This window comes from Peromyscus eremicus, chromosome 3, assembly GCF_949786415.1.
Source record: "Peromyscus eremicus chromosome 3, PerEre_H2_v1, whole genome shotgun sequence".
Classification (NCBI taxonomy): domain Eukaryota; kingdom Metazoa; phylum Chordata; class Mammalia; order Rodentia; family Cricetidae; genus Peromyscus; species Peromyscus eremicus.
This window is the reverse complement of record NC_081418.1, coordinates 44,818,200-44,844,762: the sequence shown is the minus strand read 5'-3', so window position 1 is coordinate 44,844,762 and position 26,563 is coordinate 44,818,200. Positions and strand designations below refer to the sequence as shown.

At 37.8% G+C, this 26,563-nt stretch overlaps 1 protein-coding gene across 1 annotated transcript in view; it reads right to left on the bottom strand.

The window, feature by feature from the left end:
* The window catches only part of Exoc4 (exocyst complex component 4), a 755,612-nt gene that overhangs the window by 676,959 nt on the left and 52,090 nt on the right, over positions 1-26,563 (bottom strand). The window contains exons 4-5 of the mRNA XM_059257532.1: positions 23,140-23,324; positions 7,853-7,962 (exon numbers count right to left, since the gene is read on the bottom strand). Of these exons, the coding sequence (XP_059113515.1) occupies positions 7,853-7,962; positions 23,140-23,324 (295 nt within the window). The remainder of the gene's footprint in view (positions 1-7,852; positions 7,963-23,139; positions 23,325-26,563) is intronic.

Sequence of the window (26,563 nt, the reverse complement as noted above, 5' to 3'; positions counted from 1 at the left end):
AAATGCCAATGGAGTCCCTAACCAAAGTGTCAGGTCCCAAAGAAACTATGGGCAAATGTCTAACTGTGGTGACTAATAGTCACTAATAGGATACCAACGAACATGCTGGCCTCTAGGTACATTCAGTAAACTAGTGGCTCCTCTCTGCTCTTCTCACCCTGCCTGCAACCTTAAACCTCTCCAGCCCAGGGGCTTCCCTCCCCTTCCCCCAGCTTCTCTTTCTATAGAACCCTGCCATTTAGGCCATGAGCTCTCTCTTAGTTCTCTGGTTCCTTTAGTTCCCCTCTTGGGCTTCTTTTCTCTCCCTCTCCTCTCTCTCCTCTTCCTCTCTCGCTCTCCTAACTCTCTCTCCTTTCATGGCATGGTTCAATCTGCTAGTCATGTTTATTCCCTCCTATCTACAATACTTGCTCCTCAACCATACCTAGAAGAGGCCATTTCCTCACTTCATTCACTAAAGTCAGAATTCAAGAAGAGTTCTAGCATTTTGGTAAACCAGAATATCACTTGTTTATACATGTGAGTTCTTTTTAAAAAAAAAAAAATTTTCATGTCCTCTTATGTTGGAACATACAATTCCCATTCTATGTTGAGAGAATTATTTAAATGTCAAATCTCTGACTCCTCAAATAAATATTAAGTCTTACATAAGATTGATTATATGAAATAAGATGCACATCAAGAAAAAAGCAGTAATGTGAAAAAAAATTAAGCTGTGCTCTTTTTTAAGTTTTATTACTTGATCTATGTTGTATCAAAAATGAAAGTAGTAAAAAGTCCACTTTTGCTACAGTTATGATCATAGCAGCCCACCAGGACATGAATAAAATGGATCAAGAAGCCACAAATGAAATGCCTGGGAGTGCTTGCTCAGTCACAAACTTTTCAAAAGCTCTTGGCCAAATGGAAGGATACACTGGGAGTTCAAAAGCCTAAACCAACATTTTTACTACAATTACTGGCTTTTCTCCCAATCTTTCTAATTCTTTAGATGAATTACTACATCTAAATGAGACAGTAGTTTTCCCATACGTTACAAAATACTGTAATGACATGACAGAGACTATACAAGAATGGAACCAGCATAAGGCCAAGTGAAGCCATGGAACCTGGATGTAACTGAACCAAGCATTAGATCTCAATGGAATCACTTTCTGAATAGAAAAATGATTTTTGAAATAATAGCGAATTAACTAATATTTTTCTATATATTACTAGCATGAGATTTCCCTAAAGAAAAACACATGCTCATATTTCCCCTTTATTCTACTAGCTTGTTTTATTGATTAACAGATAAATAATCTTTTAGGTAGAAACTTTTCTTTCTGGTTCTCCATAATCTTCCCTGTTCTTTATTATGCCATTTGTAATCTGATTCATATGTAATAGGAAAGCAATGCAAATTCCAATTACTTGTCTTTTAACGTTACTTGCTTCTACCAACCTGTGCCTCAATTTTGCAATTTATAAATGAGTACTTTAGTTAGTCAGATAGCACATATACACATGTAATTCTAAATAACTTTTCTTAAATATGCCTAAGTATAATGAATATAAAGATGACATTCATAGTGGTAATAACAAAAAAATGCCCTAAAATGACTTATGCAGCAGTTTGGAAAGCATCACTTACAAACTATGATAGAAAACTTCTCAGAGAAAAGTCACACTTGCACCTCTAAATAAGGCATCTGCAAAATGACTCATCCACAAGCAATCAGAATTCTCATTTAATTAATAATAACCTGAACATTCTCAGGAATCACCTCCAACCTTAATTTATGGCACCCCAATGGGAAATCCGTTCTGCCTGGGGATTCCCTACTGGAACTTCCTCTATAAAAGTGTCAATTCTAATGGATTACACCCTCAATCCTACTGTTTCACAAGATGAGAGGGGAGTTTTAAGAGCCTATGTTAAATTCCCTGCTGAAAATGTCTATTACTTTCTCAGCTGACTTGTGGAGTACTCCACAAATAGACACTAAAGACTTGCTGTTCTGAACCAAGAATTAGACAAAATTTCTGCACTTTATTATGGTATATTTCACCAACCCCAAGCTTTTATATGTTCTTAGTAACATTTTATGTACTCTCTCCATAATGTATATCTTCTTCGCTTGTACAATCTCTTAATAATGTGATTCAGATTAATCGAGTCCTAAGGACTAGAATGGCAATGACTTAAAAAGGTTTCACCATAGAATTCCAAAAACGTCAAATTTTTTACACATTGATTTTTAAAGATAACTTAAGACAGAAAACAGCTCTGCAGAGTATGGTAAGCAGAATGATGGATCCCCAAAATATTCATGCCTAAGTCGCAAGGCCTATGAGTACATCACCTTACATGGCAAAGGAGACTCTTCAGATATCATTAAAGTTAAAGACTTTGAGATATCAAAATTAGCCTGAAGTACCCAGGTGAGCTCAGTCCTCTCACAGAAGTCCTTTAAAAGGGAGGAAAAAAGCAGAAATGTGGGTCTGAGAAATACAAGAGGGAAAACTGTCACCTAGCACCACTGATGCTTTTGAGAAAGGAGAAAGAGGTCGGTCACATAAGGTGACAACCTCTAGAACCTCATAAAGACAAGGAAAAAGAATCCCCAGAACCTGCAATAAGAAACATGGTCCTGTAAATGCTTTGATTTGGGCCCAATGAGACATGTGTTATGTTTTGTTTTGTTTTGTTTTTCCTAAGAGTCCTATGTAGCCTGGGCTGGCCACTAACTCTCCATGTACCAAGGCTGACTTTGAACTACTGATCCTCCTGCTTCTACCTCCTGAGTGCTAGGATTTACCATGATAACCAGCTTCATGTTAGGAATGCTTGTGTGTGTGTGTGTGTGTGTGTGTGTGCGCATGCACTCATATTTGTGCACATGGAGGGCCGAGGTCAAGATCAGATGTCTTCTATGGCTTGCCACCTTTTTTTTTTTTTCTTTTTAAGGCACAGTCTCTCACTAAACCTGGAGCTTGCTATTTTTGGCTAGACTTGCTAGCCAGTGAGCCCCTGGCATCTAACTGTCTCCATACCCCTTCTTCCCACTCTGGAGATACAGGCACATGCTGCTGTATCCAGTTTTTTTTTTCTTTCTTTGCTTTCTCTGTGTGGAGCCCTGGCTGTACCAGAACTCACTCTGTAGACTAGGCTGTTCTCGAACTCACAGAGCTCTACCTGCCCCTGCCTCCAGAGTGCTGGGATTAAAGGTGTGCACCAGCAGACCTGGCTACGGTACCCAGCTTTTAGATGGTGTTCAGGATCCAAACTCAGACCTTATACAGTAAGCACTTTACCTGCTGAGCTATATTCTTAGCTCCTTGTGTTATATTTCTAACCTACAAAACTTCAAGATAATTAATAAATTTATTTTGGGTAAGCCATGTTTATGTACAAAAAACAAACACACAATGCACAACTTGTTTATCTACAACAACAGCAAACTGATTTTAAAAACTCAGCTCCAGCATGGAAATCCAGTGCTTCTTTATCAGCTGGGAAAATTAAAACCAATTACTAACCTTGCTGTGCCTCAGTTTTCCTGTATGTAAATGAAGCTACTAATAATACCCATCTCAGTCGATTCAAGTAAAGCACTTCAAACATTGCTTCCCACCTAGCAGGCAATAAATACTTCGTAGCTTAGGCTATTACTAATATGAATCAATATTATAACTTTACCTTCTTCTTTTTCATTCCCACTCAGGAAAGTCATAATGGCAACAGTATCCAAAACAGTCCAGGAAATAAATCCTTTTAAAGAGAAAGACTTTTACATATCTCCAAATGTGGTTTCCACAATGGTCCTGGCTCCACTTAAGCCAGTATGAGGTTCTTCTAGAGTTTTCTAATAACAATAAAAGTCACTGTGGGAACATGAATTCCACTACATGACATTGTTAATTCCAGAAGCTGACAGAATAAAGTGCCCATCAGAAAGTAAAAGTGGTCTTATTAAAAATAACATATGTAACAAGCTGTAATTGGCACTTTTAGCTCATTTGAAATGTATATAGCACTTTCATTTTACAAAGCTGACCTATAATTTATTTATAAACAATTAAAATTTTTATTTCAATTGGACAATGACTCAGCAACATTGACATAAATTAATATAACCAGGCTGTAGCTGCAGTTTTCTCCAGTCCTGCCCAGGCCCACAGCCACTCAGACCCAAATAAACACACAGAAGCTTATATTAATTAAAACTGTACGGCCTAATGGCTCAGGCTTCTTGCTAGCTAGATCTTACATCTTAAATTAACCCATTTCTATAAATCTATACCTTGTCACTTGGCTCGTGGCTTACTGGTATCTTTACATCTTGCCTTCTCTGTGTCTGGCTGATGACTCGTGACTCAGCCTTTCTGTTCTTGGCATTCTCCTCTCCCTTTGTCCTGCCTATACTTCCTGCCTGGCTACTGGCCAATCAGCACTTTATTTATTAACCAATAAGAGCAACACATTCACAGCATACAGAGCGATATCCACAGCACCAGGCTTAGTAGGATGGTTTACTTAAAAATTATAAAGATATAATAACAATTTCCAAAAAAGGTAAATAAAATACAAACCAAAACTAAAAGTCTGTGTGTTATTTTATAATTCTGGACTCTACAGAAGTATCTCTACCCTCATAGAAGTATCAAAAGCTCAAAGAAAAGAAACACTGTATCAGAATGACAGGAAAAGCTTTCTGAACTATGTGAAGGGGACTGAGTACAAACCTCTGTACAGTGTAACAAAAACAACTAGTGTTAGAGATTTAGGAAAAAATGGAAACTAAATAAATCAACAAAAGAAAAAAAAACAAAATAATTTTTATAGTTCCCTATAGCAAAAGTAACAAACATCAAGATCACAAACCTAAAGGACTCTAACTTAAATGAGATTGTTTTCAGTGAAGCATGTCCCAGTAACTAACTTTCAATTAGTTACATAAAATGACTAGTTGAATCCCAATTCTTTTTTAGCCTTTCTTCTTTTAAACTATTTCAAAGTGCTATACAGCTACAGTTCTAATAAGAATGTTTCAATTTTTTTCACTAGGACTAGAGGCAAAGTCCTTTAATCCCAGCTAATTAGGTGGAAGGGGGAACAATACGGCAAGAGATTCAGAAAGGCAATCAGCCTGGGCTGCAGAGTGAGTTCAAGGCCTATCTATCCAACTTAGCAAGCCCCTGTCTTAGAAATAAAAAGTAAAAAGAGAGTTGAAAGGATATCAATGGAGTACTTCTCTGGCATGGGGCAGGCCCTAGGCTTAATCCTCAATAACAATGAACTAATATTTATCCAAAGGAGACAATAAGCATCACTCTCTTGTAAAGACTTTGAGGACTTTGGCTGCTACATGAGGGTATCTGCAAAGTCCACAGAAAGCATCAACTCCTCTTCTACCCAACCCAAAGCTGTGAAGGCACAGAAACCCTCCCTGTGCAGTGAACCCAAGGCTGTATTCTGCAAAGAGTCAAGTTTGAGCCACTCAGGAAGAATCCACTAAAACTTTATATTCAGAAGCGAAGTAAGTCTTCCCACAGTCAACTTTAAACATACAATGAAATGACACTCCTTCATCTTATTCAAGGAATACTAGGTTGCTCCAAAAAAATAAAGTACTTGTGGATACTTCCTCAAGATGTGCTAAGTATATGCACAAAGGCACAGGTGCATTTGGAAATAGTGAAGCCAGTGGAAGATACAGAAGGAGCCATGTTACAAGGCAGGAGTCCTATAGTCAAAAGCTCTTGAAGACTAGCGATGCAATGTAACATACCAAACAATGGAATAAAGACCCATAAGAAGGCAGTCAGAAGCCACCTCAAGGAACAAAGGGCAAATAAACATTGAGCCCCTAATTTGATACTCATTAAAAGCATACATTCAGCATTTTGTCACAAAACAACAGATTAGACCAAAAGATCAGAAGGCTTACAAAAGTACACATAAGCTGCCCCTTACATAGTAGCCAAGTAAAACTAGTAGGATTCAAATGGACACAAATGGCAATGGTGGGAGAGGCTATCATCAAAGTGAATAAACCCCCCAATTGCTAATAGCTCTAGCATGCGAGTTAGAGGTTACTCTACAGAAATGTGAAGGCTATAATAACTGGCTATAGCATACCATCTGGCATCTCCATCTCCTTGCCCTTTTCCTGTCTCAATCTTTGAGCCACACTCTGCTCAGATTTGTATGTGAACATGTGGAATATTTGATGCCGTCTTGCCCAAGACTACACTACACATTATGGCCAATGGGGTATTGGGAAGTATTATTTTAATGTGTGTTACTTTTATTTATGTTGCATTTGTTTAACTCTGTGAAGCTGTGTTACTTTGCCTGTCTAAAACACCTGATCATCTAATAAACAGCCAAACAGCCAATGTTGAGGCAGGAGAAAAGACAGGTGGGGCTGGCAAGGAGAGAGAATTAATAGGAGAAATCTGGAAGGAGAGATCTAAGAGCATGAAAGAAGGAAGAGGATCCAGGGGCCAGCCACCCAGCTATAGAGTAAGCCACAGAGTAAGAAGAAAAGAAAAGGTATACAGGAATAAAGAAAAATAAAAGCCCAAAAGCAAAAGCTGGACGGGATAATTTAGGTTAAGAAAAGCTGACTAGAAACAAGCCAAGCTAAGGCCGAACATTTATAATTAAGAATAAGCTGAGAAGAGGAGAGAGATGGCTCAGCAGTTAAGAGCATTGACTGATGTTCCAGAGGACCCAGTTCAATTCCCAGGCTGTCCAATGTCCAATCACTACAGGATTAGAAGAAGAAGAAGAGGAGGAGGAGGAGGAGGAGGAAGAGGAAGAAGAGGAAGGAGGAGGAGGAGAAGGAGGAGGAGGAAGAGAAGAAGAAAAAGCTGGTAGCTGGGTGTCAGGCCCCCAAAAAGAGTAAAAACAAACAACAACAATAAGCCCTTGAAGTTAGTGTATGTTAACCTTGACTTTATGTTATCTAAGCACATGTGCTATGAGGTAGCTCATGCACTTAACATCCTTCAGCCTTACCATAAAACCTGATGTCTGTGCAAAATGGTACTATTACCAGGCACAATAGCACATACCTAAACAGTTGCACTTGGAAAGCTATGACAGAAGGATTCGAAGTTTGAGTCCAGCTTGGACTATACAAAAAATCCTGCCAAAAAAAAAGACACAGTTGGGCAGTGGCGGCAGCACTCAGGAGGCAGAGGCAAGTAAATCTCTGTGAGTTCAAGACCAGCCTGGTCTACAAAGTGAGTTCCAGGACAGGCTCCAAAAGCTATACAGAGAAACCTTGTCAAAAAAAAAAAAAAAAAAAAAAAAAAAAAAAAAAAAAAAGACACAACAAAAACAAAAAGGAAATGTCAGTAACAGAAGGAGAGCTGAGCAGTGGATTAAATAAATTTCTGCCAGTCTACAAACCTCAAGGCCAGAATGTTTGTGTACCAGAAAGAAAATATCTTTGAAACTGTGCTCATGGACAATTACAAATGGACAATTACCAAGTGTAAAGGAAGCTTATCTGTCTTGTTCATAATATATGGCTTCATCTCATTTCTATTTTTCTGCCATCTAATATCAACAGAAGCAATAGAGATTATAACAAAAAAGAAAAGATTTTACCAAAGAGCATTCAAATGCAATTTTAGAAACTGAACAGTACCACTGAAATAAAATGAAGTCACAGCTGGAATTTGCAGGCAAGCCAGTTAACTGACAGTTATCACCCTCTAAAATGCAACAGGTCCAGCCAATGGTTTTATATCTATTTCCCGTGAGAGTCCCAAAGAACACATCACAGGCTACCACAGGTCTTTGCCTAGGCTTTCTAGTATACTAAGATTGTAGCACATGATAAAAATAACTTACCACTTGAGCTGCCAGCAGCAGAATATTGAGTGGCATCGAGGAATTTGCGTGGAGTAGGAATGTTTGTAACATCCATCAGAGGACCAGGAGAGGCATCTTTGCCATGAGAGCTGTGGAGAAAGCAAGCAGCAGTTACCATTTTCTCCAAAACTAGCTGAAGTCCCATTAGTGCCCAACTCTCCATACTGTAACTTCAAACAATTCATACATCCATTGCCAATGCAGCAGTTGCCACAACTGGAGGTTTGAAGATGTCCTCTACGAGTCTCAAGTGTTTAACACAAATAGTAAAATGACTATCTTACAATAAAATGATGCCAAGCAACTATCCTGACCTCCTTTATAGCTGTAGTGAAGCCTACTTATGAGTAAATAAAGTTCAAGTGACACTATGACATGGTAAGTAAATGAGGCTTTAATACTACTAAACTTCCATTTAAACTTGTGTTCTTCATGTTCAGTTTTTACTTACTTTTCAGGAGTTTACTCCTTTTTGTTTTCTTTAAAACAGATTTATAAGTTTTGACAAGTCAAGAATCACTATAATAAAGGCTGACAAATAATTTCTAAAACAGACTTATTCAGCATTATTGTTTTTCAATAAAATCTAGTTGTTCATCATCTAAAGTCATTAAAATAAATAAATTGATTATAGATGACATAAAGATTATAAACAACGAGGGAAGGTTGCAGAGAGATGCTTCAGTGGTTAAGAGCACTGGCTGCTCTTCCAGAGTACTTGAGTTCAATTCCTAGCACCCACATGGCAGCTCACAACTTTATGTAACTCCAGTTCCAAGGAATCCAACACTCTCACACAGACATGCAGGCAGGCAAACATCAATGCACATAAAATAAATTAGTTTAAAAAAAACGGTTTATTAACAACAATTACATTTTCAAGGTTGTCAAGGCAAGTGCAGCTTGGACCCTGGCCATAGGAAACAGAATTCTCTAGCCACATACCCTGAACGGCAGAAGTTTCTCTAAGTCTAACCCAAGGATACAACCTACAGTTCTCACTTTGTTCTAGCCCAAAATGCGGCAGCAACAGCAGCAGCAGATGATCACTCACAAATTAATTCTTTAAAGGGAGAACAGACACAATAGAAGGGAAGGACCAAGCCCAATGGAAAGACTTCAGGGGGACAAACCCAACTGGGAACATCATCTAGACCACTGGTTCTTAACCTCTCTAATGCTGCGGCCCTTTAAAACAGTTCCTCATGTTGTGGTGACTCCGACCATAAAATTGCTTTTGTTGCTACTTCATAATGGCTGTTATGAATCATAATGTAAATACTTGATATGCAGGATTATCTGATATGTGACCCCTGTGAAAAAGTCATTTGATATACTCCCCTCCCCAGGGTTAGCAACACCCAGGTTGAGAATCACTAATCTAGATCCTCCTTCACTGTAATATTTCCGCACCCTCTTCCCATGACCCTTCTGGAACCAAAGCACTAGGTTTAAATATTGTATGTATTCTCCCTCTCCTTTTCCTCCCTTTTTACATATTAGGGATCATGCCCCCTACTATATAAATATGTTACCTCTGAGCTATATCCCTGCATTTTTAACTAAGAAAGACAATAATATTTCAGAAACCTTTGAAAAAAGCTTTGTTAAAGAGTAAAACTAGCAAAAAAAAAAAAAAGAACAAAATTATCACTTATAGTAATATTACTTTTAGCCCATGATGACAACATATGATCCATTATCCTAGAACTTCAGGATAATATGGCAATCTTTAACTGCTCCCTTTTTACTGACCAAGGTGAGAGGGGATCAATATCCAGATAATTTCTGTAATATGTTAGTGGTTGGCACTATGATAAGTGCTGATAATAAAAGTGTGACTAAGGTAAACCAAACGTCACTCACTCTAATAGACACCATCACTCCCAGCTAGTGTAAAACTCAATTAAGGTATATAGGTAATAGGAAATGAACTGGCATAGTTATTTCCAATTAACTCTTCTCTATGGATATAAAACATCAAGTTTCTAACTACCTAAATCATCCTAAGTAAATCCAGCAGACTATATGTCCAATGATCTGTTGTTCATAGTTGTTTTCATTTTTTTAAACAAGGTCCTACTATGCCTTAGCCTCTAAAGCATAGTCATGTACCACCACGTCACTTTTTATTCTCAATTTTTTACTCTTAACTAACTCGTCTACTGGCATTTTATTCCCAACTAGAAAATGAGGTTTGTGTACCTCCTTAGTCCTCAAATATGCAGGCCATAGAAACAGGGTAATCACTGAGGAGTATAGAGCAACTGCGCAATTTGGAAAAAGTTAATTTCAACTTTAAATGACAGGAAAATTATATACATACATTATAAATATTTAAAGACCTGGAGGAGTTATTTGTATAGCAGGATAAATAAAAATACCAATGAGAAGGAAAATAGAGGCTTATGTATAGCTAGAATACTGTCTGTCATTTCTAAAAATAAACAGTACAGGTAGTGACTGGGTGTGGATGCTGGTATGTACACACTGAGAGTCCAACAGCAGTGCCTGTTCATGAATGTTGATATGTATGCACTGAAAGTGTAATGGTAGTGCCTGTGCATGAATGCTAATCTGTACACACTGAGAGTGTAACTGTGCATACCTCTATCAACATAGATGACATGGGATTCACTTTAGACCATAATCTACAATTATTTTCTCAGTATAAACCTACAAGTATATTTCTGACAAACACAGGGTAATAAATGGCTAGCTACCTTAAAAAACATAGCTGCCCAACTTTATAATCAAAGCCAGAAGGACCCTCAACAAAATTTCAGAAAACCAATTTACTGAAAAATTACATTTAGATCTAGTGTGTTCTCTGTGTGTCCGTCTCTCTGTCTCTCTCTCTCTGTCTCTCTCTCTCTCACACACACACACACACTGACACACTGACACATACACACACCTCTTCCCTTAGGCCTTAATTTCCTCCTCTGTAAACATTAATTCAAGGACAAGTAACAAGTAACTCTGGAAATTATTTCTAGTTTTCTCTTGAACTTCATTTTTATTTGTTTGGTTTTTTTGAGACAGTTCTGGCTGTCCTGTAATGACTATGTAGACTAGCCTGGTTTCGAACTCAGAGATCCTCCTTGTCTCTGCCTCCCAAGTGCTGAGATTAAAAACGCGTGCCACTATGCCCAGCTTCTCTTGGATTTTTTTTTAAATAATTTATTTATTTTTATTTTATGTGCATTGGTGTTTTGCTTACATGTATGTCTGTGTTAGGGTATTGGATCTTAGAGATACAGACAGTTGTTAGCTACTATGTGGGTGTTGGGAATTGAACCCAAATCCTCTGGAAGAGCAGTCAGTGCTATTAACCTCTAAGACATCTCTCCCTTCCTCCTCTTGGATTTCTATGGAAAGACTTGGTTTGAGAAATTCCAGAGAAAGTCTCCACACCTACTCATTTACTGGCTAGAGAAATGAATCTCAACAGAGAGGAAGGTGCTATTACAGAATATCACATTAAATGGACCTTAGTTTTCATTTCAAAAGAGAGAAAGGGCCTCCTCTCACCATGCATCAGAGACAAAATTGAAAAGGTATTAATTAATTTCCTCAAAGGTTTTTGAATCTCTGTAAGTTATTTTAGAAAACAAAGTAAGTAAAAGACTGTTCTCTTGAAAATTCTAATTAGTGAGAATGCTCTGAATTGTTATATTTTGAAAGAAATATGAAGTTATTTTTTAAAATACACATGATAGCTTTTATTTTTAATCCATTCAGAATCACTCACAATACATCGACTGGTGCACATTAATGTATATTGTGAGTGAAATGGGTTCAGTTACATAATAAACAACATAGTGCAAGATGGGAAAACTATGTGGCAACTTACGCTACACCACACCCAAAACCTACTGCCACCATAACTTACCCAAATCCCACTGCCACTATAATTTTTCAAAGGACTTTCTGGCCACAATAAACCACCTAACTTGCTAGGATCTTCAATATGTGCTTGATTTTCAAATCTATGAAAACTGTTCTTTCATTTTTTTAAAAGAACAGTTAGAAATCCTCCAGCTTGTAAAACATTTGTTTTTAATTTCTGTTCCTTGGATTAGTAATTGCTAATCCTTGGATTAGTGTATATATAGGTTCAACTATTTACCAAACTTACAGGTCCAGCTCATTTGGTGGATTTTATTGCCAAAGACTGAAGGAAGTGAGTAAAGCAACACACTATAAATCTAATAATTAATATATTCACATCTATAACCAGAATGGCTGGTACAATGGCTGTCATAGAGCAAATCTTCATAAAAGTTGGTTAAATCACAATGAGTTGTAAAATAGCCATTAAAGACAACATGCCCTTAGTAAGAAATCTTAACCAAATAATTAAACAGGAATCACTGGCATAGTAATTACATATAGTTTTGAGATCTAGCTGAAAATACAGAAAGAATAGTGAATGGTTTAGAAATCAAAAAATATTGAGAAAAGAAGAGAGCTATGCCCTCAAATGACAGATCCAGGGTGAAGATATAGTAATATAAAATGGAATGAAGGTAAGCAATTTACATCTAAGAAAAGAGAAAATAAAAAGAAAACGGAAAGATAAAATCAAAATGGATATATAACAGGAAAAAATAAAAAGGACAAAATAGAAAGCAAATAATACAAAGGAATCCAAAGTATTCCTCACACACTTGCGCACAAAAATGGATAGCAAACTCACGGGATCTGCAGTGTTTTCCTCTACCAATACAGCACGTCTGAATATGTGCAAAGAAGTGAGGTCAAGCCAAGTGGTGGTGATGCACTCCTTTAATCCCAGCACTCAGGGAGGCAGAGGCAGGCAGATCTCCATGAGTTTGAAGCCAGCATGGTCTACAGAGTGAGTTCCAGGACTGCCAGAACTACACAGAGAAACCCTGTCTCCAAAAAAAAAAAAAAAAGAAAGAAAGAAAGAAAACAAAAAAGAAAAGAAATGAAATCAAAGCAAGTACTGACCTAAGATACACACAATGTGTCAAAGGAAGAACTATCTTTTAAATAATTTTGCAATGATCTCATATGATGATAAAGTCAAAAGTTCTATACAAAAATATAAAGAAAATAACCCACTAAAAGCTTCTTTACTCCCCATTTCTACCTTCCACAAAAATGAATGTGGAAAGGTTGCACATAACCCTTCTTGGAGCATTCTAGATAACTACAAATATTTATGCCTATATGTTAAAGATACATATGCTCATATAAATAACACTGTTTTCAATTTGATTTAAGGGTTCAATAGTACTTCTCAGAAATCTTACCAAGCATTTAGAGATCTTTCTCATCCATTTTAAGCTGCTGTGTTACGTCAAACAAATATGTAATTCATTCAATCATGCTTCGCAATGAGCATTAAAGGTATATGGAGTTTTATGGGGGGCAAGGAAGTTGGTTTTGGGGTTTCCCTTTTTGTGGGGTGGATATATGTCATTTCACTCTTGAGACAGGGACAGCATAGTCCTATTACCTTCCCCTCCCAGGTGCTAGAATTTCAGGCATGTTCTACCACACCAAGCTTAGTTATGTCGGTTTTCATGTTGTTCTTAACAATAATGTTGCAACGAATATCCCACTACATATATTTTCATAAACTGGTAATATTTTAAATAGGATCTGAACCTAGAAATGGAATGCCATGGTTAAAGAAAGAATAAATTTTTTTCTTCCAAAAAGGCATGTTGGTTATTCAACCAAAGAGAGAAAACTATTCATTTCTACCACCGTTACCAAGATAGCATGCTATGGATGTTTTTTGGCTAACTGATGTTTAAATGCTATATTTGATTCTCAAATGTGTATTTCTCTAATCATGTCTCTTATCTATTTAGATTTAAATCTATAAATTACATCATTTCCCTTCTATTACTCTGAAGAGTATTTTCACTCTATAGACAGCAAACCTTAATAAATATTTTTTCAGTCTATGTTTTAACTTTGGCTCCACTTTACTGAAAATATATTGTCAGTTTTGAAACAGATAAATTATTTAACATTATTATTTATGAACTGTGTGATTGCTTAGAAAAGACTTCTCTACACATATGTTAATGCCTATCAAGTTTTACCATAAGTTTTTTTTCTATCTGGCTAGGATTTTTTATATGTAAAAGATAGGCATCTAAATTTTCTTCAAATCAACAGCTAAATTACCTCAACCCAGGTATTTAAATACTTTTCCTGTCCCATCCTGTACAGACTTGAACGAAAGCCAAAAATAAATACTAAAGTTTAGGAACTTGTCCCAGCAATGTTTCTACTTTCACTCTGTACTGTTCCGCTTCAAGCAGCATTACAATATACTTTAATGTCACAAGAAGGAAAGCCTTCCCTAAAACTTTCTTTCTTCATTTGGTTTTGTTTTTGTGTTTTTAGACAACTATTACATACTTATTCTTTTTTTGTTTTTGTGTTTGTTTGGTTGGTTTGTTTTGTTTTTCGAGACAGGGTTTCTCTGTGTAGTTTTGGTGTCTGTCCAGGCTTGCTTTGAACTCACAGAGATCCACTTGGCTCTGCCTCCCGAGTGCTGGATTAAAGGCGTGTGCCACCGCTGCCTGGCTATACTTATTCTTCTAAATAGACTTCAGATGTGAGTTTCAAACACATCAACTGGGTTTAAATGGAACAGACATCTACGTGCTGAGAACATGGCAATCTTCCCATTTGTTCATTTCTTCCAATGAACTTTTACCATTTCTCTCTCTCTCCCTTCCTCCCTTCCTTTCTTCTTTTCTCCTTCTCTCCCCCTTCCCAGGGACATTTATTTCATTTTACTCTGTGTATGTGTAGACTATACACACCCATGTATGCAGGGATATGTGTACACAAATGTGGAGACCAGAGGGTGATATTCGATGTCTTCCTCTACTGCTTCTCCACCTTCTATTTTTTGAAATAGGATCTCTCACTGAGCATAAATAAATATTACTGCTTTGGCTGACTGGCCAGCTAGTTCCTGATATCTGTCTGTCTCTGTCCCAAATGCTGGGGTCACAGACATACACAGCTAAGCCTGTTTTATATGGATGCTAAGGATTTGAACTTGGATCCTCTTATAAAAAATGTTCTAAACTACTAAATCATCCTTCTACTTACAATGGTGGTGGTGGTGGTGTTGTCTTGTTTTATTTTGTTTTAGACAGTGTTTTCACTCTTTAGCTGGTGGAGAATTCATTATATAGTCAACCAGTCTACAGCCTATACAAAAAATCTCAGTTCTTCACATGTGATATCAAAGCAGAGATGGGGATACTCGAATGGAAATGTGTAAGTGGAGATAGAAGTAGGGGATATAGGAGATGCAAGAGTGGGAGGGAAAGTTAACCAAAATGAAGGATGTATGAAAAGTCATTTTATAAGCAATACCTATCATTTTATAAGCTAATTTTAAAATATAATTTAAGAAAAAAAGGACTTTATGTGCATTCTAATCACAACTTTTGAACCTCTGATTATTCATTGGTATAGACTTACCATATAACAAAGTGGCACAAACAGTGTGGTAAACAATGAAATCTGGGCTAGCAAGAGGGCTCTGCAGGTAAAGGCACTTGCTGCCAAGCCTAAAGCACTGAGTTAAATCCCTGGGAGCCACATGTGAAAACAGAGAATCCACTTCTTTGATATGTCCTCTGACCTCATGGCATACACATACAATCATTCAATTTTTCTTGCTAATGTTTTGTTTGTTTGTTTGTTTTTAGTTTTTTGTTGGTTTGGGGGGGGAGTTTTGGTTTTTTTATTGTTGTTGTTTGCTTTATCAAGACAGAGTTTCTCTGTGTAGCTCTGGTTGTTCTGGAAATCATAGATATCTGTTGTGGAATATTAGTTTAAGATGTGTTACATTTGTTTATGCTGTGGAAGATTTGTTTAATGATGCAAAGATGTGATACATTCTTTTATGTAGCATTTGTTTAACTCTGTAAAGCTGTGTTGCTTTGTCTGTCTAAAACACCTGGTTGGCCTAATAAAGACCTGACTGCCCAATAGCTAGGCAGAAGAGAAAGGATAGGTGGGGCTGCCAGGCAGAAAGAATAGGAGATATCTGGAGAAGAGGGAGGAGCAAGAAAAGGAGGAGAGGAAGGTTCCAGGGGCTAGCCACCCAGCCAGCTACAAAGTAAAAAGGAAAGAAAGATATGTAGAATAAAGAAAGGAAAAAGCCCAGAGGCAAAGGTGGTTGAAGAGAAAGGAGAAAATTTAAGTTAGAAAAGCTGGCTAGAAATAAGCCAAGCTAAGGCCAGGCATTCATAAGTAAGAATAAGTCTCCTTGTATTTATTTGGGAGCTGGGTGGCAGGTCCACAAAGAGTTTAAAAAAAAAAAAAAACTAGAGACATCTACCTGCCTCCTAAGTGCTGGGATTAAAGGTGTGCACCACCAGTTCTCTTGCATATTTTAAACCAAGACTTAAATTTTTTTTATTTACTTTTTTGTTTTCTGACACTTCATGTTTTTATCCTGTTTATGGTCTCTGTTCATGCAGCACACTGTTTCACTGAAGTTGTTGCATGCTTGCTGCATACAACCATAAAGCTCAGAAACGTTCATCAATAAGCAAATATTTTGGTGACTCTGAGACAGGCTGGGTAGATCTTAGGTTGGTTCCTTGCATTTGTCACCTCATTCTCCAGGGACAAGTAAAGCAAGGCAATGGCAGAAGAAAGAGAGAACATAATCAGCACAAATATGTTTCAAGAGCCTGACAGACTCATTTATCCTAATGACTCACAAAAGCAAAGGACCAAACCAAGAGTAATAAATGCATGCATCTGACTTAAAAGAAGAGAGGGGAAGTTGTTTTGAACATTTGTTACTGGTCCAAAAACCAGACCCCCCACACACACACAAAAAAAAAAGCCAACAACAAATTAAAGGAAAAGGAGTTTCTTGTTGCTGTGGTTTATAAAGATACAGTCCTTTGGAGTAGGGGGACACACAGGACAAGGTGGTAGCAGATGGCTCCACAGTGGAGAAGCATGTGGCTAGGACTCTTCATATCTCAGATTAACATATGCTCATCTATCTTTCTTCATCTCCTTTTTTATTCCTATCTCAATCTCAGCCCATAGGATGCCACCAGGATGAATCTTCCTAATACTTCATCCACTGAGGAAACACTATTACAGATATACTCAAAGGTATATCCCAATAATACTCTATTCATTTATTAATCTAATCAAGTTGACAATAAAAATTAACCAACACAATATCTAAATTATTGTGGCTATTTCACACATCTATTGAGAAATCTCAACCTGAAATCTCCAAATTTTTCTTACTTTTTTACTTAAATAAATACCCTTCCCCTGAGATAGCAAAGCAATGATCATTTTTTCATAGCCGTTTACACAAGATTCATAATGATTCCATTTTATTATTTATCCAGCACCAGACACTGGAAAGAAGCTCGCTTGTTCACACTGACCCCAGTAAAATACACTGCTAAAAAGTTAACTGGACAGTTACCCTATTTACATCTAGCCTTTGCTATGGGATATCTTTCTGTACGCTGTGAATACGTGTTGGTCTGATTGGTTGATAAATATAGCTGCACTGGCCTATGGCAAGGCAGCTTAGAGGCAGCCGGGAAATCCAACCAGATATACGGAGAGGAGAAAGGAGAGGAAGAGGAGATACCAGACTGCCATTCTAGGAACAACATGTAATGGTATGCAGGTAAAGCCAAGGAACACGTAGTGATACATATATTAATAGTTATGGGTTGAGTTAAACTATAAGAGTTAGCCAGCAAGAAGCCTGCCATAGGCCACACAGTTTGTAAATAATATTAAGCCTCTGAATGATTATTTTATAGGCAGCTGAGGGACCACAGAACCAGGCGGGACTAGAGAAACATCCAGCTACATTTGGCTGCCCAACATATTGCCTCAAGTTTCCACCTAAAACCTGAAAGAAGTTCTAAAACAGAGCCAAAAATAGTTTCCTACTTCATATCTCATGCGCATCTGTACAGAGACACTGCAGCACTCGGGCTTGAGCACAGCATGGCAGATTCCCGCCTCGGTACACAGAGCAGTCTCCAAGCTGCACAGCACGCTGTATGGCAGATTTAGCTTTTACTCATACAGACAAAAAGGGTTTATGGGCCAGCTGCACACTAGCTGAAGGCAGCATGGACCCCAGAGTTGACGGGGTAAGCGTGACTCTCCTGGGTACCTCCTTCATGTTGGGAAGCTGAAGTGGGCGGAGTCAGCAGCCAGGGCTGCCACTTTAATCTTAGCCACACTGCAGTTGGCAATGATCAGAAAAGGATTATATATATACAAAAGACAGATTCAGATGGAATAAACCTCTAAATGGTTTACATGATATATAAAAATGTACATAGGCTTGGAAGAGAGAGGAAAAGGAGGATAGACAGTTATGTAAAGAAATAGATAATTTTAAAAAATAAAGTCTTTAAAGACACAGTAAAAATAATATAAAAAATAAACTACGTAAAGATGGAAATCACACAGAGTCTGGATTATATCTTTGGAATCTTTTAAATGCAGAAAGACATTTGATTGTAAAGGCTGCTGAGTTAAACCAATATATATATATATATATATATATATATACACACACACACATATATATATATATTTTTAAAGGTATCTTGACTTCAAAATTGTGTTTAAGGATATATTGCTTTAGAAAAGAGGTTCTTCTTTTGTTTCCACAGAAGATGAGAAGCTATGAACTGCTTCCAGGCTAATATGATTTGATCAATCAAGACCCCAAGAAAGGTTGATACAGCCTCACAGACGACGACAGCCAAGATTTAACTATAATTCTCAATTTTCTCAGGATCCCCATAAGATTGCCAGTGTCCTCAACCAGCAAGAAGTAGTATGAGAAGCTACACCCAAATTCCCAAAATATTGTTTATAAATGTTTATTTTTATTTAAAGGAGGTTGATTATAAATGCAATCACTTTGTAAAGAAGAAAACGGGATATACATACAATAGGATGAAAGAATAGATTATTGAATCTACTTTTAAAGAGCAACAACTTATTTGAAATGTTTTACATTGCTATGGATTTTAGTTTATTGATAAAAATTTGAAAGTTAATTTTGTTATACTGTATGTATATTTCTACTCTTTTTTAAGGTATTATACTTATGCAGCTCATTTTAAAATGTAATATATAATTAAAAATACAAATTAATAGTCATCTATAATAGTCAAACTTATAGTCACAGTAATTAGGTTTTCTAGATATGCAGAGATATATCTCAAATAGATAGGTAATCTTTAAAAACTTCAAAGACCTACAGAATATGATATTTAAAATGTTTTTAAGGACTTAGACTTTTCTGGACAGTGAGACACATCTGCTCCTGACAGCACCAATTACTTGAAAGAAGATGATGAGCATCAAAGAAACTCCATATGGAGTTTACTTTCTTTGTGGCAAAAGTTATCCACTGGGCAAAAAAGTGCCCTTGCCTCAACTGGTTGACAGGATGCTATATAAACTGGATATGCAGGACCCATAGGAAGGTGACCACTGAACTTTGAAAGGTGATACGGTCCTTCAGGTTCCCACTTTGCAGAAGAAACTGCCAGACATTCTACAGGACATAAGGAGAAGCAACTGACAAACTTTGCCAGAATGGGTGGAACAGTCCTTAAAATTTCCTGCTTCACTGAAATCTATTGTAGCTAGAGTTTTCCTGCCTGGCCCACAGTCAGGACAAATCTCTCTCACCTGCCAGTCCCACAGCTGCTCAGACCCAACCAAGTAAACACAGAGACTTATATTGGTTACAAACTGTATGGCCGTGGCAGGCTTCTTGCTAACTGTTACAGCTTAAATTAATCCATTTCCATTAATCTATACCTTGCCACGTGGCTCGTGGCTTACCGGCATCTTCACATGATGTTTGTCATCGTGGCGGCTGGCAGTGTCTCTCTGACTCAGCCTTCCACTTCCCAGCTTTATTCTCCTCCTTGTCCTGCCTATACTTCCTGCCTAGCCAACGGCCAATCAGTGTTTTATTGACCAATCAGCAACACATTTGACATACAGACCATCCCACAGCACTTCCCCCCCCCCCTTTTTTTTTTCAAAAAGGAAGGTTTTAACCTTAACAAAGTAAAATTACATATAATTTGGGAATTTGGGCATAGCTTCTCTTACTACTTCCTGCTGGAGGGGGGCGCTGTATCTTATGGGGACACAAAGAAAATTTTAGGATTATGGAATAGTCCATGAGGCTGTATTGTCTGAGCCAGTTGCCTTCAAACCATTCTGGATGTTGGATCATCTGGGCCATGGTGTCATCGGAGATCTTTAAGGGGGTCTTGGCTGGTCAAACCTGATGTATCTTAATCTGGAACAAATCCATAGCCTCTGGCTTTCTGTGGGAACAAAAGCAGAGTCTCCTTTCCAAAGCAACATATCCTTATATTCAAATTTTGAAGTCAAGGTACCTTTAAAATATACATTTTGGCATAACTCAACAGCTTTTACAATCAAATGTTTTTCTGCAGTTAAAAATCCCAAAGACAACACAATCCAGATTCTCTGTGTAATATTCATCTTCACGTGGCTTATTTTTTATATTAATTTTACTGTCTCTTTAAAGACTTTATTTTTTAAAACTATGTATTTGTTTATATAACTGTATATATTACCTTTTTTTGTCTCTTTCAAGCCTACGTATATTTTACACACACTGTAAACTATTACATCTGAATCTGTATTATTGTGAATCTATTGCTTTAAATTGCAGCAGCTGTGGCTGCTGGCTCCATCCACCTCAGCTTCCCAACATGGTGGTGGTATGCTTACCACCAGCTCTGGGAGCTATTGTGGGTCTATGCTTTTATCCAAGCAGCGTGTAGCTCAGAAACCTCTTTTTTTGTTTTGTACTAGCAAAAGCTAAATCTACCAAGCAGCTTAATATGCCACTTGCAGAGGCCTCATTCCCACCATACGGCAGGTCGAGCGTGTGCTAGGAACCTGCCAGTAGCTCAAACCCGTGTTTTGTGGCGCCTAGCTGCCCATATGAGACATGAAGCAGGAACCTGGTTTTGGCTCTGTTTAGAATTGGTTATTTTTTTTTTAAAGATTTATTTATTTATTATGTATACAGAAGAGGGCGCCAGATCTCATTACAAATGGTTGTGAGCCACCATGTGGTTGCTGGGAATTGAACTCAGGACCTCTGGAAGAGCAGTCAGTGCTCTTAACCTCTGAGCCATCTCTCCAGCCCTAGAATTGGTTATTAAATATTGTTAGGTTTAAGGTAGAAACTCGAGCCGTTGGGCACCATTTGTAGCTGGAGAATTTTTCTCCAGCTCCCACCACCAAGTCCCACCAGTCCCGGAGCCCACTTATAAAATAAACACACAGACTCTTACATTATTTAAACTGCTTGGCCATTAGCTCAGGCCTATCATTGTCTAGCTCTCACTCTTATATTCAGCCCATTTCTATTAATCTTTACTTTGCCACGTGGCTCGTGGCTTACCGGTACTTTACATCTTCCTTGTCTTGGCGGTGGTTCCAGCCGGTCTCCCTTTCCTTCCTCCTTCCTCAGTTCTCCTCTCTCCTTGACTCTAAACCTGTAGGCTGAAGATAGATGCCCCAACATTGCAGAGGAACTTTGGGTGACTGTCCAGGGAGCCAGATATCTCTGTCATTCTACATTTTTGGAAGTTGCTTACAATGTACTTCCTGTTTAGTTAGGTAATACTATATCTTTCTGGGGTCTTTGATGTAGTTGGAGACTAAATAGTTATAATTTCCCTTGGTTATGATAAAAGATAAATTAGATATAAAACCTTAGACTCACAAATATAGGATAGATAGAATATTTTCTTTAATTTTGCCTAATACAAAGAGACTAGATATTATAACTGTAATTCCTGTTGATAACTGTTCTATTTATGTAATTTTACTATGTTAAAGTTAAAACCTTCCTTTTTGATTAGACAGAAAAGGGGAAGTGCTGTAGGATGTCTTTCTGTATGCTGTGAATACATGTTGCTCTGATTGGCTGATAAATAAAGCTGCACTGGCCTATGGCAAGGCAGCTTAGAGGCAGCCGGGAAATCCAAGCAGATATAAGGAGAGGAGAAAGGAGAGGAAGGGGAGAAGCCAGCTGCTGCCTATGGAGCAGCAAGATGCCAGCAGACCAGTAAAGCCACGGCAACGTGGCAATCTATACATTAATAGAAATGGCTTAAGTTACAAGCTAGCAAGAAGCCTGACACAGGCCATGCAATTGGTAATTAATATTAAGCCTCTGAATGATTATTTTATAAGCAGCTGAGGGACCACAGGGCCGGGCAGGACCAGAGAAAACTTATAGCTACAAGCCTTGAACTAATTCTGGAGTACATACTCATTTGCTCAATTTGTGCGCTTAGTAGTTTGTCTAGTACCCATCTGCTAAAGAGAAGTAGAAATTTCTCTTTCGATGTCTGAGTCTCTGGCTATACTAAAGCATCACACATAATGATGTCTTTGTTGTTGTTGTTCAAACAGCATAGGACTTTAAAGACTTCATTCCCAGCATGTACTATTCCAGTGTTCTCCTGGTATACAGCCAGATGAAAAGGCATAAACATGTATATCAGAAGATAGTGCTTGAAAGACCTTCTGAAAAGATCTTACATTCCTTTCTAGGAATGCCAGAAGGACACCCATTATGTGTAGTTACCATATAACTCCAATGATCTACTATCTTAAGATCTAGCCTTATTCCATACCAGGTCACTTAATGGCTTTCTTGAGCCTACCTAGACTGTTAAAAATAGGGCTGTGCTACAGTCAAGGAATCAAAGCAAAGTTTCTTTAAATCTCTCCTGAGCTATTCCAAAATGAATTAACTAAAGCTGAGAAGACTCTAGTAAATCTTAGAACTTCAGTTCATATACCTCTGTAATTTTTATTATTGCTGACCTCACTGGTCAATTTAAGAAGTTCTTTTTCACTTCCTTCTGAGAGCATAAGAGTATTTCTGATCCATATATAACAGGCCCACCGGAGATATTTCTTACACATCTTACAGAAGAGGACTACAACAAATATACAATGAATGAATGAACAAACTTTGATGTTAGCCTCTCTGAATATGGCATATTTGCTATTATTAAAGCATCCATGAGTTCAGAGAGAGAGTACACTACAGGATAAGGAAAATAAATCATAATATTCTGGAATACAAAGTATGTTTCTTCAAATAATGAGACTGCCACAAGACACTATAGTAGAGGGGCTCCTTAACCAACCTCATCTTCCCTTTTTCTTTGTTACGCTGCACAACTCGGCTAGTGGATTTGATGTACAGGTGCCGGTGCAGTTCCTCGATGAGAACCAAGTGCAGGTTCATCTTCTTGCTATGAAGTTCCAGCCTGAGGTCACTGAGTCCTTCCACCTGGAGCAGTGGGCCCTCCAAAGACTCCACTGCTGACACCTGAAACAGGAAAGATAACCAAGTAAGTACAGCAAGAGTCTAGCCAAACCATAAGTAAGAAAAAAATGGGAGTTCCTGAGAACTATGTATGCAATATCAGACTCTGCAGAGTAGCATGTGGATTAACCTAGTATGGCCCTTAAGGTTCTGCTAAGATAAATAGAACAAAAGACAAAAATAAAAGGAAAACCTGACAAAAGAATACATAAAGCCATGTAAGGCACCACAGCAAAGCTGTAGGTATTATTTACTGTCATACACATTGCTTGTCCAAGTACACATGTAAAATAATTATATTAATTCATGTTTTCACTAGAATTTCAAATACTGATGGTTGAAATCAACTTCTTTTGAGGGGGGTGTTTTTAGTTTGGGTTATTTGTTTTGAGACAGGGTCTAACTATGTGGCCCTAGGTGGCTTCAAACTCACAATCCTCTTGCCTTAGGCTCCCTAGCATTGAACCACCACACGGGCTTGAATCAACTTTTAATAAAACTTACTCTTTAACACTAAGACTAAGTCAAGGCACACTGCATAAACATTTTATTAGCTTCTTCTCATGGTAATCACGAGCCAGACAGAGCTCAGTTGGCTAAGGTCACATACGTATCTATAAAGAACCAAGCTATCTCTCTCATTTTTCTCATATGCACATGCATATGGACAGAAATGCACTTTGGCACAGATACTACAGGTGAGAAGTAGCAATCATGACCTCTTGATAGCCTGAGTCAATCTGATAAAGAGGGGATTGAAATGGAGAACTGAAGATAAAGTACAAAGGAGATATTCTTAAGATGGCTTAAGAGATATTAAAGACAAGAAGTAGTGAACGAATCAAATTGTACAGGAATGCCTACAATAGAGAAGTTGAAAGATGGAATCAAAAGTAACTGACTTTAAAAACTGAAGTAATAACTGGGAGGTGGAGAGGAGCACATGTGGTAGGATCTCATTTCTTTGTGTAAGTTCAATTATTTCTCTATGTGATAATGTTCTTTTATATTTTGAAAGGAAAAAGGTGAAGGGCATACTCTATTATTACTCAGGAGTGGAGTAAAAGGTGAAGGGAACTTGAAGGCTACAGGGTGGGAGAGGAAGATGAGGAAGGGGGAAAAAAAGGTGACTGCAAGCTAAGCCTGAAGGAGGAAAAAAAAAAAACACCCCAGCTCCCTGAGGAACTAAGGTCTATGGCTATTCCCTACTTAGGTTATGCTTCTCAATATTTCAGATAGGTGTAACTAAAGGCAATAATAGCACCATTTACAACTGGGTAGCACATTAAACCTGATTATGGATATAAATATGACCCTAAAAACTAAATCATTCATATAAAAGCAATAGTTAATAAAAGTGATGAAATGCACTGGTAATCAAAAATATTAATCACAGATCTACAGTGGTCTATGGGGTCATCTGCGAGCTTGTAGACAATGAATACAGAAAGCTCTGTGGCTGTCAAATACAATCCAGCCCAAAATGACCTAAAAATAATAATAAAGTACAATGGCTCACCTATAAACACATCACTTGTTTTGTGATGTGCTATAATCAAATGTCAGTAGCAAATAAGTTTTCTTAAGTTAAAGCAAGAAAGAATCATGGAGTGGAAGATTGACAAGCCCTGGGCCAGCTCTGCCCTCTGAAGCCTGCCCATTCATTTTCACACTGACTTGTAACTGCCCCTGCTATGACAGCCCCTGGGCCCTGTGCAAGCTGCCAGTGATTCCAAATGGAAAGGCAGACTCATAAAATGACCAAAGTGTCCCCAAGGAGGAAAAACAACAACAAATTCATTTATACTCATGCCCTAAAATGGATTTTAACTCAAGTCTCTAGTGAAGAAAAGAGGATGCATTAACCTTCAGTGACATCTAGATCCAGAAAATAAAAAATAATTTGGTAAACCACTGGTCCATCGTATAGCCTTATCCCTTGAGGTAATTAAATCCAGCCAAAATATTTAAGCTTAAAAACTACCCACTGCACATCCACACTTGACTCGCTTGTAGGAATTCACAAGAAAAGGATTTAATTCATATCCCAAATACAAAACTACATAACAAGACAACTTCCAAAGACACTCAATCAAAAAAAAATTTTAAACTTCAGATAAAACAATACCATGCCTAGCAAACAGTGTTCACAGGAGTTATTTTTAACAGTACTTATTTACTATAAAGATAGAGAAAATTCATAGATTTACATGGTGTTTCAATACAGCATTTAAGCAAGTGTTCTTTAGCACACCATTGTAGTCATTTACAGAAGCTTTCTGTTTCCTTAAAACCAAATACAGTTTTCTCTCTTTCTCTCTCTCTCTCCCTCCCTCTTACACACACACACACACACACACACACACACACACACACACACACACAAAATCAAGGGTAATCACAGAACTTAGAACTTTGAAATCCTCAGCAAAAAAGACAATAGAGAATAGTCTCTGTGGTTATTTGAATGAGAATGTCCCCATAGGCGAATATGTTTGAATGCTTGGTCTCCTGTTAGTGAAACTGCTTAGGAAGGATTAGTAGGTGTGGCCCTTTGGATGAGGTATGTTACTGGAGGTGGGCTTTGAGGTTTCTAAAGTCCACAGCAGCATCAGTCTCACTCTTTCCTTGCCTGCAACTTGTGGATCAGATGCATGCTGTTAGTTACTTCTGCAGTGCCAGGCCTGCCTGCCTGCCTGCCGCAATGCTCCCTACTATTCTAGAATATTTCTGTGACAGGTCTGACCATGCTGATGTTTGCTGGAATATGGAAGATTTGGGGACCTTGGATTAGGAAAGCAGCTGAATGCTTTAGGCAGGGATTAATGGGGAAGATAGTAGTGCTGAGAGCCATATAAACTATGGAGGCCCAGCTCAAGAGGTTTCAGAGGAGAAGAATATTAGAGACCTAGAGACCGTTCTTAGGATATTTTGGCAAAGAATGTGACTGCTTTCTTTCTGCCTTTGTCCTAAAAATCTGCTGGAGCCTAAATTGAAGAGTTTTAGAATACTGGCTTTGGTGGAGGGAATTTCAAGGCAGCCTACCTAGTATTGACTATGTTACAGGGTTAGTAGTGATCACTCTTATGCAAATACACAATGAAAAGGAGCAAAGAGGACAAAGAGAAATACAAAAATGTACAGTTTGAGGAGAAAAGGAGCACTAGGAAGTATCATGGTGTAGCCAAATCTTGTGCCAAGGAGATAAGAAGTTTAAAGAAAAGCTGAATGCTAAATGAAAG